Raw genomic sequence first — 22,076 nt, forward strand, 5'->3', positions numbered from 1 at the left:
TTGGTATTAAAACACTAATAAATTGTTTAGTGATAATATTTTAACTTGTTAAAGATTAACTCTTTTGACGTTTGGTTTCAAAAAACGCTAATAAATAAGGCGTGAAAATCTTTCTGGGCGACAAACTTAAGTTATGCAAAGACAGTTCTCTCTCCATGGATGGCAACATCTGCCTCTACAAAGAAAACACCTTGTACCTAAAACCCTCTAATTCTCAAGAAGAATGCCTCATATGAAATGAATCTTTGGCAACTCCATTCTGGTTTCGATGCACTGAACCAGTTACTAGCTGAAGTTCTGTTTATCCACAACTAGTAAAAGAGCAATTGGGTCCATTGAAATGAAATGTGTTTTTGCTTTCCCGATGAATGAGCTTATAGGAATGATTGTCTTTTGATGAAGCAATCACTCAGTTAAAACAATAATTCATTTTTTCCTTGATCGCCGCCGGATGATGAAAAATTATCATGTCCGGTTCCTCCGGGGGTGGATCTATAAGAATTCACCTATCCCAATAACAAAAGAACCTGACTTGAATGATCTTGTATTAAGAGCTAAATTAGCTAAAGGTATGGGGCATAATCAAACAGTAATGAAGACGGCTATGCCAAATTTAGTTTTGTTAGCCATTAGTTTGGTCTGTCAAGTTATTTAAGCAGAAAAAAGCTGTTAAGAAACTATTAAAAATATATAGTATAATAATAATAATAATAATAATAATAATAATAATAATAATAATAATAATAATAATCAAAAGGGAAAGTCTAGGGAAGTAGACACCACTCGGGAAAGAAAATGTGTGGCTTCAAGGGAGCTGGTAGGTAGTACTGTCGGTCCTTCTATGATATCGTACACCCTTATGTTTTTGTTATTAGCACAACATGCCTTAAGTTATAAAGCTTGATTCAAGTTACACGTATGCTGGTAACATGACCTTTTAAAGTTATAAAAGCTTTATGCTTCAAGCTCGGGATTATACATACAATTAACATCTTAAATATCCTAAAGGTTTAACTTCTATACACGCATTCACACAATTAACATATGGCCACATTATTGTTTTATTCTAGTTAGACCATCCGTAGTGGTGGCCTTATTGTGGCTTTTTGAAGTCATAATGCCTGGGAACACCGCCCCCAGGCATTATGGGTGGCGTTTTGAGTGGCATTTAGGTGGCGTATGTACATAACTTGCAACGGCCCGCGTTTTGAGGAGAGAGAGAGAGAGTGGAGGAATAAAATAATGTTTGTGGGAGAGTTATGAGCATTTTCCACGACACTTGTTTTTTTGTAAAACTTTGAAATGTTGACTAAACACCACATGACGTAAAATGTCTGGAGTTACCTGGTTTTCACTATGCATGGTCTTATGATTTATGAACACATAGATTTGACATCAACTTTATGACTTAAAAAACACATTTTTAAAATATCAACACATTCTTATAATTTCAAAACACTCATTAAAAAACAAAAGAATAAATGCATTATAGGATTCATTAAATAGAGAACAAACATTAAAATAACAAGAAATAGCATAATAGTATGAATGTATCGCCGACGTAACACAAACTTCAAAACTTGAACCCGAAAATAATTTACGAAAGTTCGGTTACAGGTGCATGTCGTTATCATGTATGTAGTATGTGACATATAAACACGTACAAAAGAAACAAAATACACAAGCTTGACAATAAAGGACACCACTTATCGACCTTGGCTTTCATGTGTGGTTCACCAAAAAGATGTTTAAACACAAAGGTAATTGAATACATAGAGGTTTAAACACCAAACATAACAACAAAATTTTTATCACAAACTTATAAGAAAACTTTCATGAAGGCCCTATTCAATCAATGGCCCCACTTTGTATCAACCATGAACTCACCATTATGGTTGTGTAGTCGTTAGGCGCTCCTAGATTGATTGACTGGACAGTTGCAAGTACTCGGCTTAGAAGGAGAGTATGTTAGGAGTACTTGGACATGGTAAATTATAAAGCAATTAATTTTTGGGAGATTATATACACGTCAAATTTCATAACTTTACTATACGTCGATATCATTATAAATCAAAAGGATACATATAGGTGGTTCATAGCTGACCAATTCAGACCAAGTTGAACGATTCCAAGGCCGATGTTGCCTTGCTAAGATTGAGTTGATAGATTCTGAGCTAAACCAATTTCACCCTGAGTTGACCGATTATCCTAATAGTTATCAATTTCAAGGCCAAGTTGACCGATTTAGCCCAATGTGGACTGAATCCGAATACTCGCCGGTTCCAAGGCTGAGTTGACCGACTTTTTCAACATTGCTCACCGCTACAGAATAACTTTAAAGACAAACACGCATGTTACGACTGTCTTATGAGTCGTTTTTTTTGGGTAAAATTTGTATGTTAGCATGAAAAAACATATCCGTTATAAACATTAAACAAACTCTAGAATCAAAAGTTAAAATTCTCATACTTATAAACAGTGTTGTAGTAATTGCTAGTCGGACGATGAAATAAAGACTAACGATTAATCAGGATTAATCAATCAATAATTAATCGACGCATAGTTATAGATCACATTAAAAACTTGGTCAAATTCATAAACCCCATTAATTTACCTTTTTCGATATGTTATTTTAATATCTTCATATAAATTTAATAAATAATAATAATCTGAATTCAAATAAGAAATAATGTTAAAGAGCAAGCATACGATATCGTATACACACTAAGACCGTTTGTAGTGGGGTGCTACCCTACCATATGGCGCACCCATAGAACCGGGAACACCGCCCCCGAAGTGCTATGGGCCCTGGGGGGGGCGACGCTTCCCATATAGCGTCTGGCTTCTCCTTTCTTGGTCAAACACAGCCGTTCAACGTCTAGTTTTTAAAATAAAAAAAAACAATTATTTTCCTATATAATCACCAAACATCTAAACTTTCTAAAACAATCTCTACAAATTCCTCACACTTTTAAACACTCTCTACAAACCTTACACCAATCCTCACATTTTTTTATAAACTTTCAATTCAAAACACCAACAAAATGGATTCTCCCTCTTCGTCTGACATAATCAATCGATATTTGCAAAATAACGAGCACAAGGCCGATGACGAGGCGGAGGAGGCGGTTACAAGTGCAGTTACTATCGCGACAAAGTATATGCAATCTATTAATTCTCCTCCTCGACCGGTTTTGAGAAGAGAATATATTGAACGAGACCATGAGGGTGCGAACGATAGTATGATGAAAGACTACTTTCATTGACTCGCCGAGCTACAAGAACCCGAAGACTTTTAGACGTCGCTTCCGAATGTCTAAAATTTTATATTTTACGCATTGTCCAAGATTTGGAGCGCGATTATGATTACTTTAAGCAAAAACGAGATGCACGAGGGCTGTTAGGATTCACCACTATCCAGAAGTGTACGTCAGGCTTACGCGTACTCGCCTATGGAACTACGACCAACATCAACGACGAGTATTTAAAATGGGGGAAAACGGCATGAGACACCTTGGAGTATTTTTGCCAAGGTATTTATTAAACTTTTAAACAAATTATATCGCATTTATTTTAAACTTGTTAATTTAATAATTTTAAAATAGGCATAATACAATTACACGATGCACGTTATCTTAGAAAACCCACTTGGCACGACCTACAACATAATTACTCGATGCATGAAAGGGAACATGGTTTACCCCGCATGATCGGGAGTATAGATTGTATGCATTGGAAGTGGGCTAATTGTTTAACTGCATGGAGAGGTCAATATACACGTGGTGACCAGAAAGTACCAACAGTGAGTCTTCAAGCGATTGGTTCGTACGAATTTTGGGTTTGGTCGGCCTACTTTGGCAGCCCCGGTGCCAACAATGACATAAACATTTTGGAGGCATCGCCTATGGTAGAGGATTACATCTCCGCTACCGCACCAGTCGTATCGTTTTGGGCTAACGATAACTACTGCCCACACTGACACTATTTGGGAGATGAGATATATCCGAAATATTCTATTATTGTCAAGACGTTTAGAGATCCGATGGATGAAAGAGAAACTATTTTAAGAAACTACAAGAGTCTTCACGAAAGGACATCGAGAGGTGTTTTGGGGTTCTTCGCCAACGTTGGCATTATGTGAAAAATCCGTGTCGTGCATGGACATTGGAAAAAAAATGAGAGATGCTACGTATGCTTGTATCATATTGCATAAACTCAAGCAACGGGCGAGAGCAATATGTCAATATTATATACTGGGGAATGTCCAACAACAAACTCAAGCAACTATGGAGGAGAGGTTGCAAAATGCGTATCAAATACGTTCAAGTGAGATACATAATGCGCTTACGACGGATTTGGTCCAACATGCTTGGTCGGTTCGGCCAATTCGAGGCGAAGGTGAAACTGTATCTAGCAGGGATGATGAAAGAGACAGACAAAGTGAAGATGAGCTCGACGGAGACGAGGACAGCGAGGATGACGAAGACGAGTAATTTCTAGTCATTTTTCTAGTTTTAGTGTAAAATTTATTAATTTTATTTAATGAAATGCTATTGGCATTATTTTAAATAAAAAATAAAAAATATAATAATGAGGTAATGATTGGAAGGGGTTCCATCCACTACACCCATTTTTGCCATAAAGCCCCTATGATGACGTGATGCCACATGATGTATAAGGCCCCCATAGAGGCTCAATACACTACACATGATCTAAATTGGGATTTTTTAGTCATGGATTTGAAACATATGGCTTTTTTTGAAAAAATTCGAACAACGGAAACGGAATGTTTAAAATCCGGTTGTGTCTTTAGCTAAGGTCCTGTTTATACTAACCTTAATCCGTTCTTTAACACTAGATTTTTCTAGTGTTTCAACTATTTATTAGATAAATGCTAAAAGAAATAAAATTTGAATTATTGTAAGACTGTTTTGTTGGATAATTAGCAAGAGCTAGTTTTCGTATCACGTAGGATACCACCTACCCGTTAATATAATCGTTGTGGGTTTTGAACTAAGGGTTTAAATATATTAAAACAAAAAAAAATACAAAAAATAATAATGATGATTGGTTGTTAGCGGTTGACGCCATTATTCACGTACGCATGTGGTTAAAAGATAAAGATAAAAATAAATCGGTTAATATATACAACCCTATACCAAAGATCCCTAAATATTTTATTAAAAAAAGGAATTGTTTGAATTATATATTATATTGTTCCCGATGGATGTAACCAACCGTTGGATGAAGCTGAAAACATTAATCGCGGTAACCTCTATTCCTACGCTGCTTAAATGTTAGAAACATTAATCGTTCCTTTTGTTAAAGTTTGTAGATTGAATCTCAATCTCATAAGGGAATCGTATTAGGGTTGGGACTCCATTTTCCCCAAATCAATAGTCAACACATCATCCGTGTTCACAAATAGTCTGCCTTTTCAAGGTTGAATTGTGCGACAATCTGTTTGCTTTCTTAGGAGAGGTAATAAAATTAGTATGTTGTAGGATAATAAGAGGGCCAGAAGGTAGTAGATGAAAGGTCAAAGTCTGCTATAATGGTTGTTTCAGAGAGGACCCTTCTGATGATGATTGCTGCCAATTTGCTTTGATAATTTCTTCATTGCCCATAAAATATGCTATATATGGACACTGCTTTTATGGTAATTTTTCTATTAGTTTGCTGATTTTTCTATTAGTTTTGCTGCTTTCATGGTAAATTAACACTTTTTACAACAATTAATCCATCAAAAGTTACACTTTTATAACAGCAAAAAATATGTAATAAATCAACTCCTTTGATAGAATGTAAAGACGACTTTTACAGCAATAAAATACAGCAAGGTCTTTCGAGGGCAATAAATTGCTGTAAAAACAGCAGACATCTGTAGCACAGACAGAGGCGGTGCCGAGTGGTGTTTGTGTTAGAAGATTTACAATAAAGGTTAGTAATTTGTTATTGCTTTAATAGAATTGAACTTATATATATATATATCTAAAGTTTGTTTCAAATACCATTGAATTGTTAAACTCCAATAAAAACGTTTGACTTTCTTTGTTTAGAAGGTTGAGAGTTTTTAGAGTTTTATAAGAAAAGCACCAAGTTTTTTGCGATATTTTTTTTGGGTGTAATGGGATCAAAATTACCCGGTATTGGGTTAATTTTTTGTTTTATTAACAGGTGAAACAAGGTTGTTATTGTCGGGACAATTTTTACCCGTTAACGAGTCTATATTTTGTTTCATTAACGCGTAAAACAAGGTTTTTACTAACGGGTCATATTTAACCCGGTAACAAGTCGACTTTATTTCATTAACGGTTAAAAGAATTGTTTTTATTATCGGGTCAATTAAGTTGGTAACGGTTCTTTTTTTGAATTTCAATCATCATATAGTTTGTGGATCTTATTTTGATTCATGGCTGATATATGTAAGTAATAACCTTAATATCTTTTTTCTATCATTGTTATTAGCCAATACTAATCGCTTTTGAAAACATTTATTCACAGGTTTAGGCAGCCTATCTAAGTTAATTGGGCGTATGCCGCTATGTCAGTAGCGAAAGAGAAGACACATCAGGGTTTTTTTTTTTTTTTTTTTTTGCTAAATTTGTTGGTTATACAAAACATATAAGCATATTTTCATTGAATTTGCCTAATTTAACGTATAAATATCTTTTTGACTTCATATCTATATAAATACTAAAGTTTCTGCAGGTTGTCAGGCTGGATGTAAGGGTGTTCAGTTGAGGAGTTGCGGCAATATTTATTATATGTTACATGAAGCCATGCATGTTTACTCATTATCATACCTGTGTGATGAAGCGTATTGTTGCTATTAAAATGGAAAAAATGAATGGTGCAGTTGGTTGATGGAAAGGTATAGCATGAAGAATAATTTGGTCTTTTGTGGATTATGTGTAGGATTGATTGGTTGGTTGATGTTGAATCTTTCATTTATTTTGACTTTCAATGGATAATTTTGTTTAGAATGAGGACTGCACCATTAGATGAACCTGGGGCAAGTATAGATTTGTTGTTTGTATCATGGATGTTGATTGTGACCGGTGGGTTTTGTATTCTATAAATCCTTTTGTGTTCTATAAATCCAGTTGTGTAAAAATAGAAGTTTTTAGTTGAATTTTTGGGCCGGTACATGCGTGTGTTTCAGATATAGGTTTTATGCTTTATAATTGCTTGGGATATGGGGAATTGTTTCAAGAATTGTTGCAAAGGTCATTTTTTTCTCTGAGTTCTTTGTAGGTAAATATGTAATTGTAACTTAACTGTTCCTCTATACCAAAAAAACAAATAAATAATTAACCCTTTTATATATGACATGAACCTTTTGACGAAGCATTCTCACACATCATCATTTGGAAAAAATATTATCTTTTAGAATGAAAAGAAAAAAAGATACTTATGCCATATTAGGACAATAAAATGCCCGTCCACCGAACAGTTATAAAACTAGTTTCTCTTGGTTTCCAAAACTATCCATGGCTTTAAACTTGAACATCACGTTTCAAAACAATCGATTCTTGTCGAAATAAACATACGATCATATGATTTTCTTACAAAACAACTGCGTACGTACCTTCCAGAAGCTTCTAAAACCAAAAGACAACTTAATAAACCTGGAGAAAAAGAATAACAACCTATTTATTTATAGTAACAAATAAAGCATGCATTATGCAACCAAACTTACTGGTATGTATAAATACCCCAACAATCAACCCTCATTCTATTATTATTATTATTATTATTATTATTATTATTATTATTATTCATTCTCTAACAACCCACCGTCCAATTATTGTTCAGAATGGATCACATGCTGAACCTTGATCTGAGCCATGAAGTCGTCCACACGAAGAGGCCGAACACGAAAATCGTGTGCACTTTGGGACCGGCTTCTCGCTCGGTTGAGAAGCTGTTGAAGGCTGGGATGAATGTTGCTCGCTTCAACTTCTCGCATGGGTCGTTCGAGTATCATCAGGAGACGCTTGATAATCTTCGGACCGCCATGGATAATATTGGCATTCTCTGTGCCGTCATGCTCGACACCAAAGTAACTTTTTTTCTTTCTTTTATATATATATATTTTACTTTTGGCTAGTCAGTTTAGGAATTAATAATTGGAATGTTTGTTTTAATTAATTACTTCAGGGTCCTGAGATTCGAACAGGGTTTCTAAAAGATAACAAACCGGTTCAACTAACACAAGGTCAAGAAATCACCATCTCAACCGATTACACTCTTAAAGGCGATAACAAGACAATCTGCATGAGCTACAAAAAGTTAGCTCACGATGCAAAGCCACAAAGTGTCATCCTATGTTCTGACGGGACCCTGTCTTGTGACACCGAAAACGGGTTGGTTCGTTGCCGTTGTGACAACTCTGCGGTTCTTGGTGAACGCAAAAACGTGAATCTCCCGGGAGTGGTTGTGGATCTCCCGACACTGACCGAAAAAGACAAAGAGGATATAATGTCATGGGGTGTTCCTAATAAGATTGATATCATTGCTTTGTCCTTTGTTAGGAAAGGCTCCGATCTTGTTGAGTTGTTCGTAAGTTGTTGGGCGAACATGCCAAAAACATCCTTCTCAAGATTGTCACGGTTGGTTAAGTAATGGGTTGGTATTGTTTCAAGGCATTTTTGTTTATGAATATTATTATTAAGAGAGATGTTATAAGAGTTGATATGGATGTTACAAACTTCAAATTTTGAACCCGAATGAATATAATTTACAAAAGTTTGGTTACGGGCGCATGTTGTTATCATGTGACATACAAACTCATACAAAAGGATACTATATCTTAAATCAACATTATTGGCCGTAATGCTCTCTGGTCATGCAGACTTGGGCCAAATCCCACTTTTCACCCTTATTGGGCCTTTTGGGCCCTTGCTGGATTCTAATGTTTGGTTGGGCTAAGGGGCCTTCCCATCAGGGTTGAAATTTCAAATTTAAACTAAAAAAACCTAAAAGATAAAGGCAGTACATAAAAGATGTGCGATTATTAACTAGAAATGTAAGTGAGTAAAAACTAAAAACAACCTACCATTGTAGCCCGCGGCTTCAAATTCGTTTGATCCGTATCTTTCGACATTTTGCTTTGTTAATAAAGAGAACTGTTGAATGTTGAGAATGTAAGTGAGCAGGTGGTGCCATAGATGTTGATCTCAAAGTCTCATGATTCTTCAATGGCCATAAATGAAAACTCAAATGAGATGTGAGCATTTGTGTGCCAAATTAAGATACTAATGGCTTGTTAATTTAAATCAAATGGTATGCTTGAGATTAGTAGTGTTTCCTCCTAATCACTTATTCTCTCCTCATAAACACAAAATTTAGTCATTTTTAATGCCTAAGATTTGCTAAAGAAGGCATTTAGCATTTGAAGGTTCAAGTAAGGAATAGAGGATGGGCATTATCCACTCTTAATCTTATATTATTATATATTTATTTGTGATGTATGTTCTTAAGTCTTGGATCTCCATCAACATGCATAAGAATCTTATTAGCAATCATTATAGTACTTGTTATTTAGGTTGTTGAAGTTCATGGTTATTTCCTTAAATTGATCCTTGATATCGCTAACTGGTCTTGTGGACTGAAATGACAACATTGAACGTGTAAACGGTGACCTCACAGTCATACACACATAGCCCAGCTATAGTATGCGTGTAATGCGGCATCAGACGCATAACTATTGTCGGTGTACATGTAACTTGGTATGACACATGACCCAAGCCCACCTGACTTGCCATGGACCTAAATGGTTGTCACGTAACAATTATTTTTAAAAATTAAAAAGTATAATAATACCATACTCATATTAAAGAGAACAAAAATGATCGTTTTTATGGTGTAATTTTTTAAGAAAAAATATTAACATGCAAAAAAGTTACAACAACAATCATACCCAGCATATCCCACAAATAACTAGCGTTATTTGTAGGGTCTGGGGAGGGTGGGATGTAGACAGACCTTACCTCTATCCCTAAGAATAGAGAGGTTGCTTCCAGTAAGAACCCCAACTCAAAATAAGTAGGTAAAAAATAAAAAAATAAGAAAAATAAAATAATAATAATAATAATACGAAATAAAAATAAAAGAGAATAGTAGTATATAAATACTATACTAGGAACAATAAACTAGTGGTAACATTTAAGCAACATCTATAATAGGTAGACTAAATAATAATAATAATAATAATAATAATAATAATAACCATAAATATAAAATGAAAATACTAATATTGAAAATAATATAATACAAAGTTATAACAAGAAATAACCCCTCCTTCTACGGGTCCTTAACCTTAATTCTACGTCTCCAGGAAGCCCTATCCTGAACATGCAAAAAAGTTATGATCGTTAAAACTTCGTGCGACAGTTGGTTTAGAAAAGGGGGTAAATGCGTAAATATTTAATAAGTTAACAAAGCTTACCCTTAAGTTTAAGGACCATTATTGTAAGTATCTTTGCAAACTAAATTGTTAAAATTTAAATTATATCATTATAGTGAGCAAAGACTATATCACCCCTATTTTTTCAAAATTGTTTGCGTTATTGATTGTACTTTATGCAATAATGAATGTACCTCTTAATATTTAGGATGATCGTCACTCATGCATTATATATAGTATAAATATAGATATGTAACGTATGTTCTTAGGTCTCGGATCTCCATCAACATGCGCAAGAATCTTATTAGCAATCATTATAGTATTTGTTATTTAGGTTGTTGAATTTTCATGGTTATTTCCTTAAATCGATTTTTGATATCGCTAACTGGTCTTAGTAGATTGAAATGACAAAAAACAGAACTACAAAACCTAGAAGTTGGCCAACCCAAAAGGAAGAAAACCGTAATTTACTCTACTTCTTTTGACAAGATTGGTTAAAGTGTTTATATCATTTGTGTCTTTAAGAGACATTCTGGTGGTAAAGTGGTGTAGTACTCTCCAATCAAGTGTTCAAATGGTTTTGGCCTGTGAGTTATAATCTTGAGGAGCGTAGGTGAGGCAATTATAGAATTAGAGTAAAAAGTACGTGTTCACCGGTAGAAAAAGAAAAAAAACTTTTATATTACTTGTAATTTGTAATGATAGTATTGGTGTGGTTGCCACTCTTTTGCATACGCTTGGATAACTAGATAAATTAGTTGGCATTGTGAATGTCCTTATTTTTCTAAAGCAATAGTTATTAATTTAAATGAGTAATAAATATGTTTTGATTTACACTTGTTTTGATACCAATTGTTGGCCTGAGTTATGATTGATAAACAAAACACAAGCACGAGTTTGATTCTAATTAACACGGCTTCAACTCTTCCGTTATTAATCTCAGACTCTAAACACAAGCAAACCAACCCTAGACCTATATTTTATACTAAGCATAAAGACCCAAACTTTTATGACTCAAAACTCAAACCGATTAAACTAAATAATTCTACTAGATAAACCTTAACATTTAAACTAGACATTTAGCTCACACCTAAAACTCTTTTAAATAAAAACTAATAACACTTTGACTAGGAAATAAATATTCAAATCATACAATTAATAACTGTGGGAATTGGGTGTCCCTAATATGCCCTCGTAAGATGGATGATGGCTGTGTTTGAGCAAGAGAAGAAGTTGAAGATGTGAACAAAGATGAAATTGATGAATACTAATAACACTTTGACTATGAAGTTGGTGTGTCTCTAATAACATACACATATAAATATGAATGCATACTGTTTATTTATACTTATATTGAACAAATTATGAAGAAACTAACTTTACTTATGTAACAGTCCTCTCCCCATGGATGACAACATCTGCCTCTACAAAGAAAACAACTTGAAACAAAAACCATCTGACGAATGTGGCATGTGAAATGAATCTTTGCCAGCCCCATTCCGGTTCCGAAGCACTGAACCAGTTACTAGCTGCAGTTTACATATGAACCACTTTGAGCTCGACCTTGATATGAACTAATCAGTTGAAGTTGATAACACACATCATTGTAAATGATGAGATGCATTTACCTTTAGCTTCTTTGTGTCTTGTGTTCGACTGATCCCTCATACGAAGAGTAAATTCTGCAAGTATCTCGGTTCCAGATGGAAGGTTTTCAAGATCAGCAAGAGCTAGTTTAAGAGATATGTGGGGGCCATCAGCACCAAGATGTAAGAGTATCTTCCTGTATAAATGCATGCCATGATACAAAGTATTTTGTAAACACAGTTATATGATCATTAATATTGTTTACCGCTTTTTTTTTGTATGTTTAGGTGGTTTACCAATACGGTTGTTTCTTAATCACATGCAAAACTAAGTAAGTACCAAAGGGAGCGATGAACGTCGAGGGGTCCAAAGTCGATCCCTCACCCACTACTTACTTAGTTTTACACGTGATTAAGAAAACCACATAAACATACGGAATTTAAATTCATTGTTTACCATTTGTGAGCCGCGACACTAAATATGTCAGAAGTTTCACATGGAGGTTTTGAGCAGTCGATCTTCCATGTGTTTGTAAGAAACTGCATCCTTCGCCATTGACAAACACTCGGTTTTGCATTTACTTGTCTCGTTAGACAAAAATACCTCGACTCCAAACACACACTTGTCTCCAACAAGGTACCCGATGTTAGAATTGCCAAGTTCTTTAAGACTGATGAACTTATCAAAGCCACGCTCCGTTCTCAGTCTTTGAAATCGTCCTCCTTCACTCATTTCATCTGCAGCGTAATCTGCATGCGTGCAAGTAATTATGAAAATTTTGTAATACTAGGTGGATTAGGAAAGCACCAATCACTTCTAGTTTTTATAGAACGGCTAATTCACACACCCTCATTTGACTAGAACCTCAACCACTTGGGGAGGAACACCTTTACTACAGACCTTGATACCGATAGGCTACAAGTCTTTTGGTAACGACTTCTAGTTGATATCTAGAACTATATGTAAAACTAGGGAGTTCGCCTGATAATAGGAGGAGTGGACGCAATATCGAGCTTCTTTCGTTTTTCTTTTCCCATGTTTCATTTGAAATATAAATTTGAGTTTTTTTCAATTACAAAAATCTTATGTCCCTGATGATTGAGTGCTATGTGCCTTATGTCCAAGGCTTGATGCAAAACTACTATCGAGCCGGGGGTCTCACCGGAAGCAGCCTCTCTATCCCTATGGGATAGAGGTAAGGCTGTCTACATTTTACCCTCCTCAGACCTTACCATAGCATTGCTATTGGTGGGATATACTGAGTACGATGATGATGATGATGATGACTTATTTTCTTTTTCAATCTAATACGCAATTATATTTAGATTTTTGTTGACATTCCGATATAAATTTTATTGAAAAGAGTTGTATGCAAAATAAACCGCCTAGTATTTTATATGTAGTTCAACTAAAATCCGAAGTGATTGGTGATTTACTAAACCGCTTACTAATACAAGAAAACTTAATTAATTATATGTCATAGCCGTTACCTTCAACTCTTCAAGTATGATGTAATTATCATTGTTTTGATCAAGAAAAATATCCTGAAAGTTGCATAGACCTCCCAACCAAGAGGAAGAGAGTTTGAGTCTGCCATGGCTAGGTATGCAGACAAGAATTCTCCAACATTTTTACTCCTGTTGCCATTCGGGTGAATCACCAACTTCCTACATGTTATAAATCTTATCGTTGCTCAACTTATAATATCGATCTTAAACCTTTACTAATTAACTAGAAATATAAGTGAGTAAAAACAACGTACCATTTGTAGCCCGTGGCTTCAAATTCATTCGATTCGTATCTTTCGACATTTAGCTTTGTTAATAAAGAGAACTGCTGAATGTTGAGAATGTAGTGAGCAGGTGGTGCCATAGATGTTGATCTCAAAGTCTCTAAACATGATTCTTCAATGGCCATGAATGAAAACTCAAATGAGATGTGAGTATTTGTGTGCCAAATTAAGAAACTAATGGCTTGTTAATTTTAATCCAAGGGATTTTGGAGGATTATATATGCTTGAGATTAGTAGTGTTTCCTCCTAAATCACTTATTCTCTCCTTCTCATAAACAAAAAATTTAGTCATTTTAAATGCCTAAGGTTTGCTAAAGAAGGCATTTAACATTTGAAGGTTCAAGTAAGGAATAGAGCATATCTTATATTATTATATATTTATATGTGATGTATGTTCGTAAGTCTTGGATCTCCATCAACATGCACAAGATTCTTATTAGCAATCATTATAGTACTTGTTATTTAGGTTGTTGAAGTTCATGGTTATTTCCTTAAATTGATCCTTGATATCGCTAACTGGTCTTGTGGACTAAAATGACAAAAAACATAACCACAAAATCGAGAACTTGGCCAAATCAAAAGGAAGATAACCGTAATTTACCCTACTTCGTTTGACAAGATTGGTTAGAGTATTTATATTACTTGTGTCTTCAAGAGACATCCTGGTGTAAAGTGGTGTACTCTCCAACCAAGTGTTCAAGTGGTTGTGGCCCGTGGGTTCTAATCTTGAGGAGTGTAGGCGAGGCAATTATAGAATCAGAGTAGAATGTGCGTGTTCACTTGTCAGAAATAATAATAATAATAATAATAAATAAATAAACCTTTATATTACTTGTAATGGCAGTATTGGTGTGGTTGCCACTCTTTCGCATACGTTTGGATAACTAGATAAATCAGTTGGCATTGTGAATGTCCTTATTTTCTAAAACTATAAGTATTTTAAGTGAGTAATGAAAATGTTTTGATTTACACTTGTTATGTCGCCGAAATTTGTATAAACCATAGGAGACATATGTTGGCGTCGAGCCCCAACACTAGACCTGCTGAGACTCACAGTTGCGGGAGCAGAGCCTGGAAGAAGTCGCCTATTCGATATTGGGATCACTTAGGATCCCATTATGCCATGACTGGTGGTACTGGTGGGTGCAACACTGAGAACTCTTACGCTTTCGACCCTTCAGCGAATTCGATATGCTACTTATATAAGGCTATTAATATTTAATATTGTGTTGATCATGTGTATAATGAATAATGATTGCCTTAGAAGAAGATGTAAGCAGTTTCATCTGCACTTCTACTGAAAACATAAAAATGACAAGGCTAAAATTATAAATATATAAAACATAACTATATATACAAATAAAAACAATTATATAATAAACAAACTAAGCTCGAGCTTTAGACACAGTCACAAACTTGAAACAAGCCGACCCCGAACATTAGACACAACAAACTTGAAACAAGCTGAGCTCGAGCCACTCTCTTAGTTGAATGAACTGAACTCGAGCTTAGTCAGACTCGATCCCAGCTTGGCTCGTCTACACCCGCAGCCAAGCCGACATAGGAAATATTCACTTAATCTACCCGAGGAGACATCATATGCATTGTTGACGCAGCTTAACCAAATCAATAAGATGCTCATAACTCCAAATTTGACTCTTTGTATGGTCAACTTCTTCAACAATCTTTAAAAAATTTCCCTTTCCAAAAGCAACAAGAACCAAAGGGTCAGTTTTTAACTCCACGACATCCATAAAAAATCCCCTCTTTCTCCAATAATCCAACTCGTCAAACCCATGTGCATCATACAAAATCCCATAAGTAACAATGTCGGGTTTCACATCTCGAGCTGCCATTTCCAAGATCACACCTTTAAAGTGTCTAAAATCTTTCATTTTTGCATATGCAAATAACATTGTGTTTGCAATCGTCACGCTCCATTTAGCTTTCCTGTAGTCCATTTCACGCACGATAGACTCCATTCCTGTTCGACTCAAAAGGCAAGCGTGAGAAAGCATTCTTAAACACCAAACAACGTTACTGTTTCCGGTTCTTGAATAAAGATTGATACCCATATCATCTAACTTAGAAAACATGTAGTTTTCTATATAAACACTAGCCACTTTATGAACCAAATCATCTTTCAGGTAAACTCGCGGTTTCAACCTCAAAATCGTTCTATAAACCTTCTCCATTTTCTCCAAATCCCCAAAATTTGCATACGCCTCGAGCATTGCCACCACGGTAGAACCTTCAAGATCCATCTTTTTCGAGACCACAATCCTGTACGTTCTTTCCATCATCTTAATCAATCCCGCAAACGAAAACTCTTTAATTAGCAAATTATAAGTCGACTGATCAGGAAAACATCCGTTTGATTCCATTCTCTTCACACATTTTGCCATCTCATCATACAAGCCATTCTTCGCATAAGATTTGATTAACCCATTATAAACCGACGTATAAGGCTTCATATCATTATCTTCCATCACCTTAAGATGAGACAAAGCATCTTCAAATCTACCCTTTTCAATAAATCCGCGGATAACCAAACTGTAAATCTCGGACGACGGTTGCATACCATGAATGCTCTTCATATCTTCTAAAGCCAACACTGCAACATCAACTAGTCCTTCATCAACCAATAACCTTACAATTCTCTCGTAATTAAATACACTAGCCCGCGATTCGTCTCTGCTCGACCATTTATCGAACACCTGGCGTGCAACATTTTACAACATTACAAAACATGATAAAATTCACAATTTACACCTCAAATTTCCCAAATTGGTTCCCTTTTTGATTCACTTTAAAGATAACATTCAAAAAGTACCAATCAAAGATATCAAAATTCACCCAACTCAATATTCGTCTCTACTAGACCATTTATCGAACACCTGGTGTGCAATATTTACAGCATTACAAAACAAGAAAAACTCATAATTTACACCTCAATTTTCCCAAATGAGTTCATTTATGAATATTTTAATAAGTTAACAATCAAAGCATACAAAATTGACCTTGAGGACTTGGCTTGATCTGGAGGTCTGATTTAGGAATCCGACTACAGCCCAGAAGAGTTCTTTGGTCCAATCGCCATCGGCTTCGAGAACCCGAACTGGGTCTGAGTCTTTATGGTTGAGCTTCTCGAACAGAGTCCTTTTGAGGTGCCAATTTCGATTGAGATCATCAAACTGGACTGTTTTTTGTTTGTCAGAGATGGTTTTTAATGGTTTGTGTGAACGAGAAAATTGGGGTTTTGTAGTTGATTGGTTTCTGGCGGAGGGTTTGACAAAAATTAGGGTTTTACAAAGGAAGATGCTATCGTTAATGGTTATGGAAGGAAGAAGTATCTCCATAGCAACTTTAACTGTTTTTTGAAAGGAAGTGATGAGTAAACTAACTACCTTTTTATAAAAATAAATCATAATTTTTAAAATAAAAGCCACCGGTATGATTTTCCGTAAAAACACCCGGCTTTGAAGTCAGCGTAGGCCAGCTTAACGCAAAATAGTCCGGCAAGAGAAGGGCAACAGGACTCTTTAAATTGGAGAGTGCGGTGGCCTAACACACAAGAAAGTTGCCATTTTTTTTAAAGCTGCTTAAAGCTCTTAACTTTCTTTGGCGAAAAAAAAAAGAAGGGTGCAGTGTCATTGACATAGGATGATTGGATCCGATTTAATTGTAATCTGATTAGCTAGATGTAGTTTCCTTTTATTATCTGGGTGGTGGTGGTGCTGGATTAAATTTGGGTTGTGGGTCGTAAGTGACGAAGTTTGAACGAAAATGCAGGTGGGCTCATATTTTTGGACGAAAACTAGGGGCCTCAGATAAGGGGGGGGGGGGGGGGGGGGGATGCATAGGCTATACTTCGCCCCCAGCGGGTCGCGTCTTGTGGTGCATATACTTTTACTAGTAGGTAACCCGCGCGATGCGGCGGCGACAAGTTGCACCTCCTTCCTCCGCGAGCATTAGGGACCCGTTCATATATAGATGAAAAATGACATTACAAGTAGAGTCGATAATCTTATTATGCTAACATACATGACCCAAATTTACGTGAATATTTCATCCAAAAATTTCTTTTTACATAAATTAAATGTTCACTTATCATGCATACCAAAAAAAATAGTAAAAGAGAACCCAGAGTAACTAATTCACAACACCCTAATTTCATAAACATGAAGTCTAATTTCATAAACATGAAGTGCTGCTCTAACAAATACTCTATATTTGTAACGCTCTTTGTGAGTTCATTCATCAAATCTTTAGTCTTTTATATGGGCAATGAAGCTCTTGCTGAAAAAAAGGCTACATCACAAACAAAGACACGTTTGTTGCAGATCTAATGCTTCAAGATTGACTTTTGCTTCAATATAGTTAGCCTCTTCTGTTCTTTTGGATATCCCGAGAGTTTGTCATCCTTTAGTTTCTAATAATCAAATACAAAAATGCATGTAGATTAAAGTAAGATTCACAGTGCTACAAATTTGATACAAATGGTAGTAAGGGGCCTTCCCATCAGGGTTGAAATTTCAAATTTAAACTAAAAAAACCCTAAGATAGCGTTTGGTATGCAGGAATGATAGTAGGAATGGAATGATTTAGTACGTCGAAATGAAAAAAGTGGTGTTTAGTTGCTCAATGGAATGGAATCATCCATTACACATGGAATCCCATTCCATCAAAACCATTCATTCCCACACCCCTTCATTTTTTTTCATTTCATTCCTCCTTCACCCTACATTCTCAACAACACCACCACCTAACAACCACCACCACCACCACCATCGGCACCACCACCAACTCCGCCGACACCACCACCGCCGCCACCACCATTTTCGTCGCTGGAGCTACCACCGTCGCCATTGTAGGTTTTTTTTGGGTTAAAAAGTATTTTGAGATATTATTTCTATTTCATTTTTACAATTTTTTTGAATACCAAACAATAAACATTAATAATTGATTTCATTCCTGTAGGTTAACCAAACAAGGAAAAGGAATGATAACGATCTATTTCATTCCCTTGTTCATTTCATTTCTTCTCCCCTTCCATTCTCTCTTCATTCCATTACCTCCAACCAAATATACTCAAAAAGATAAAGCAGTACATGATCGGAAGTACGCTTTTAAATACTTGTATAGATCTAACTTATGTACTATAATATTTAAATTATTTCCTTTAAAATATATGGTCAAGTTATTCTACAACGAGGCACAAAAATGAGAAAGATGAGAATGATTTGTAGCCACACAAAAAATTCTTCAAAAAATTAATAAAAAAACTATAACTCAAAATTTAAGGAAAAAAAGAAAAAGTAAAAACACAAAAATATTTTCATTGTCTTTCTCGTTCTAAAACAAAAAAGAACATAATGTTGAGTGAAAAACATTATTGTGTCTTTTTGTTTATTATTGCGTTTTGTGTATATTTTCGTCATTGATTGTATTTTTTTATCTTTGACATTGTGTCTTTTTTTTCTTGATATTGTAATATATTACTTAACATTGAATTCGGATGGATTCGGATCGAATTCGGATAATCCGAAATAATCCATGTAACAAATATACGAACTTAAGTTTTATTAAATAAACATACAAACTAGAAAATACAAATAAAACACTTATAGATATTAGACAGAAATACAAATTTTGTCCTTTAAACATAACTGATTTACGGATCAGGTATTTTAAAAAGTTTACTTTCAGGCGCTGTCCTTTACATGACATATTTATTTTTCGTCCTTTAGACTAACCGCCATCCTAAAATTTCGTTAAACTATGGCATGTGCCATAGCTACGAGGGTAATAGTAATTTCCAATATACCTAAAATTAAAAAAAAAAACAAATAAATAATTTTATTCAAAACTAGTAAGGCCACCACCACCACCACCACCACCACCACCACCACATCCATCTGTCTTCCTCTTCATAATCCATATCACCACATATCCACTCATTTCTTCATGGTCCATCACCCTAACCTTTTAACACAATCAATCCCTAAATTAAATGTTATTTGAAAAATCTAAAATACATTTAACCTGTGACATTTGTCAATTTCGAGTTATTTTATACTTGTATTCTTAATGTAAACTCGACCCGTTTTGTATCCCAAACCTTTCGAAATTATCAAAATTATGAATTTTATGTTACATATTTGTTTTATAGTTGTCGGATCTAATATAAAAACACCATTTTCGGTTCTTAAAATGCCCCGAAAACGCTCAAAACGAACTCAAGGGACAAAAACCACCAAAATGGAGACTTGAAGGACCCATTTGTAGTTTGTGCTTTCTTGGGTCTATAACCAACCCATTTTCATGCAACACCCTTTATGAAAGACTCATTTTACTTACCCTATATATACACACACATCTTCTTCATTTGTGCTTACTCATTTCCTCATTTCTCTCTCAAATTCTTGAATTCTAAGGTTGTTCTTCATAGTTTGACTCTCAAGGTCAAACTAAGCTAATATTTCATTTTAACTAACTTCTCGATACTTAAAGCTTGATGTTACAACATATACAACATATATATAATATACACTCCTTGTTTACCTTAGGTCTTTCATTTCTCCGGTCTCGGGCGGTTGAAATGTCGGGCTAGTAAGGCAAGGTTACATGGAGGACGTTGTAGTCCTTGTTTATATATTTAACAAATCTAACCATATAACTTGTTATACTTGCTTAACTTCGGCATATTTTAGTTTATTGTTCATATTTGTCAAGTTCCATGGTATTGGGTATGTGGTGACTAGCCTCGGTTTCATCCCGAGTTGAGAACCGAACCAAAAACCGAACTTTCGTTTAAAAGTTTTATTGTTAACTTTTTGAATGTAAAACTTGAGTATTATTATTTATAAGTTATTTTACAAGTTCCATGGTAATTAGGTATGTGGTAACCATCCTCGGTCTTATCCCGAGTCAAGGACCGAACCAAAAACCAAACTAAACCGAGTTCACTCGCTTAAGACACACAAGTGTGTTTTTAGCCACCAAAACTCATATTTTCTTCAAGATTATATTTTAAAACAATTTTAGTTAATTTTTAAACATACTTGGCATGTCGGTAACCAACTTGATCTTATAACAAGTTCAGACCGATAAAGTCGTATACTCGCTTAACGAACGTTAAAGTTCTTCACAATATAACTACATACTTGGTCAAGTCTATTTTGATTTTATTGAGTTATCTCATAATATTTATTATTTTGGGAAGTTAACTTTGATCTTGGTCAATTATCAAGTCTCGAACCGACAAACCCGAACACTCGTTTAAACCTCGTTTTGGTATTCTTATAACCAAGGGTTTTGCAATATTGCATTTTAACCCACATTATTACTTAACATAGGTTGAGTAAAAAAAAACTAATAGAATACCGAGACCCAGTTTCGAGTAAACTTATTTTTACAAAACTCGTTTCTTTAATTTCTCAAATATTTACATTTTAAATCCTAAACTTTATTTATTTACTTTATTTGTCATGTATTTTATTTTAAACCCTTCCAAGACTACCTACTAACACAAGACCCGTTTAATATAGGTCTTGCTCGTTAAACCGATCTATCTGATTATTCATAACACTATCTTTCAAGTTACTTGTTAATATGAGTACTTTTTCATCTCCCATTTTCCATCTTTCGTTTTGGGAGTGACATTGCATAATTATTCAAATTCAAATGATTTACACTTGAGCCTTAAACCACAACACTTATTGTATATGTTTACTTAAATAAATGCTCGATTTGGTGTTATATGCTTTACATGATTATGTGCAAATTCTTGAATGCTAAGGCGGGTAGCCTCTCGAATGCTAAGGCGGGTAGCCTCATCAAAGTATGATCATACGTTAATTTCGAGTATATATGGTGTCCCCATATAGAAATGTGTCGTCAGTGTATTCTTATTGACGATTTCATTATTGTCGTCAATGTATTCTTATTGACGGTTTTATTATCTAGATTGTTACTATTATTTATTGTTTTCATATACTAGTTGTGGATTTTATACTATATACTTATTGTCCAAAACTATGAAAATTGCTCACCAACCTTTGTGTTGACAAACTCTATTTTATGCAATGTTACAGGTTTGATGTTAGCTTGATTGGATCACTTGAAGAAACTTATCATCTTGGCTTTAGAATATTATTAGAAAGTGAAAGAACAAGTTATTAGTTTATCTATCTATTTGGCATTTCGTATAAACAATTGTTGTGTTATTTATGATGATATGGATTTAAATGAGTTGTTTAAATATTGTCACTTTATAGTGTCGTT

General features: G+C 34.8%; 2 protein-coding genes and 1 pseudogene across 3 annotated transcripts; 1 reads left to right on the plus strand and 2 right to left on the minus strand.

The window, feature by feature from the left end:
* Window positions 1–7,819: 7,819 nt before the first annotated feature.
* On the plus strand, window positions 7,820–8,624 carry LOC143569397 (pyruvate kinase, cytosolic isozyme-like; annotated as a pseudogene).
* A 3,866-nt stretch (window positions 8,625–12,490) lies between these two features.
* Window positions 12,491–13,915, minus strand: LOC143569407 (MATH domain and coiled-coil domain-containing protein At3g58270-like). The gene is made up of 3 exons (XM_077055331.1): window positions 13,761–13,915; window positions 13,568–13,665; window positions 12,491–12,747 (listed from the first exon to the last, which is right to left on the minus strand). The coding sequence occupies exons 1-3, from the start codon at window positions 13,913–13,915 to the stop codon at window positions 12,491–12,493; spliced, it is 510 nt and encodes a 169-aa protein (XP_076911446.1).
* Window positions 13,916–15,123: 1,208 nt separating this feature from the next.
* Window positions 15,124–17,149, minus strand: LOC143569392 (pentatricopeptide repeat-containing protein At4g14190, chloroplastic-like). 2 transcript variants are annotated; one of them, XM_077055321.1, is made up of 2 exons: window positions 16,811–17,149; window positions 15,124–16,507 (listed from the first exon to the last, which is right to left on the minus strand). In XM_077055321.1, the coding sequence occupies exons 1-2, from the start codon at window positions 17,147–17,149 to the stop codon at window positions 15,386–15,388; spliced, it is 1,461 nt and encodes a 486-aa protein (XP_076911436.1). In that variant the 3' UTR covers window positions 15,124–15,385. The 2 variants fall into 2 exon arrangements, 1 of the variants encoding a protein (XP_076911436.1); XR_013141729.1 differs by lacking the exon at window positions 15,124–16,507 and adding an exon at window positions 16,657–16,687 and having other exon boundaries at window positions 16,811–16,973.
* Between the last annotated feature and the right edge of the window lie 4,927 nt (window positions 17,150–22,076).

Source organism: Bidens hawaiensis, unplaced genomic scaffold (genome assembly GCF_021521415.1).
Source record: "Bidens hawaiensis isolate Kalapana, Puna unplaced genomic scaffold, B.hawaiensis_p1.1 tig00024469_1, whole genome shotgun sequence".
Lineage (NCBI taxonomy): Eukaryota > Viridiplantae > Streptophyta > Magnoliopsida > Asterales > Asteraceae > Bidens > Bidens hawaiensis.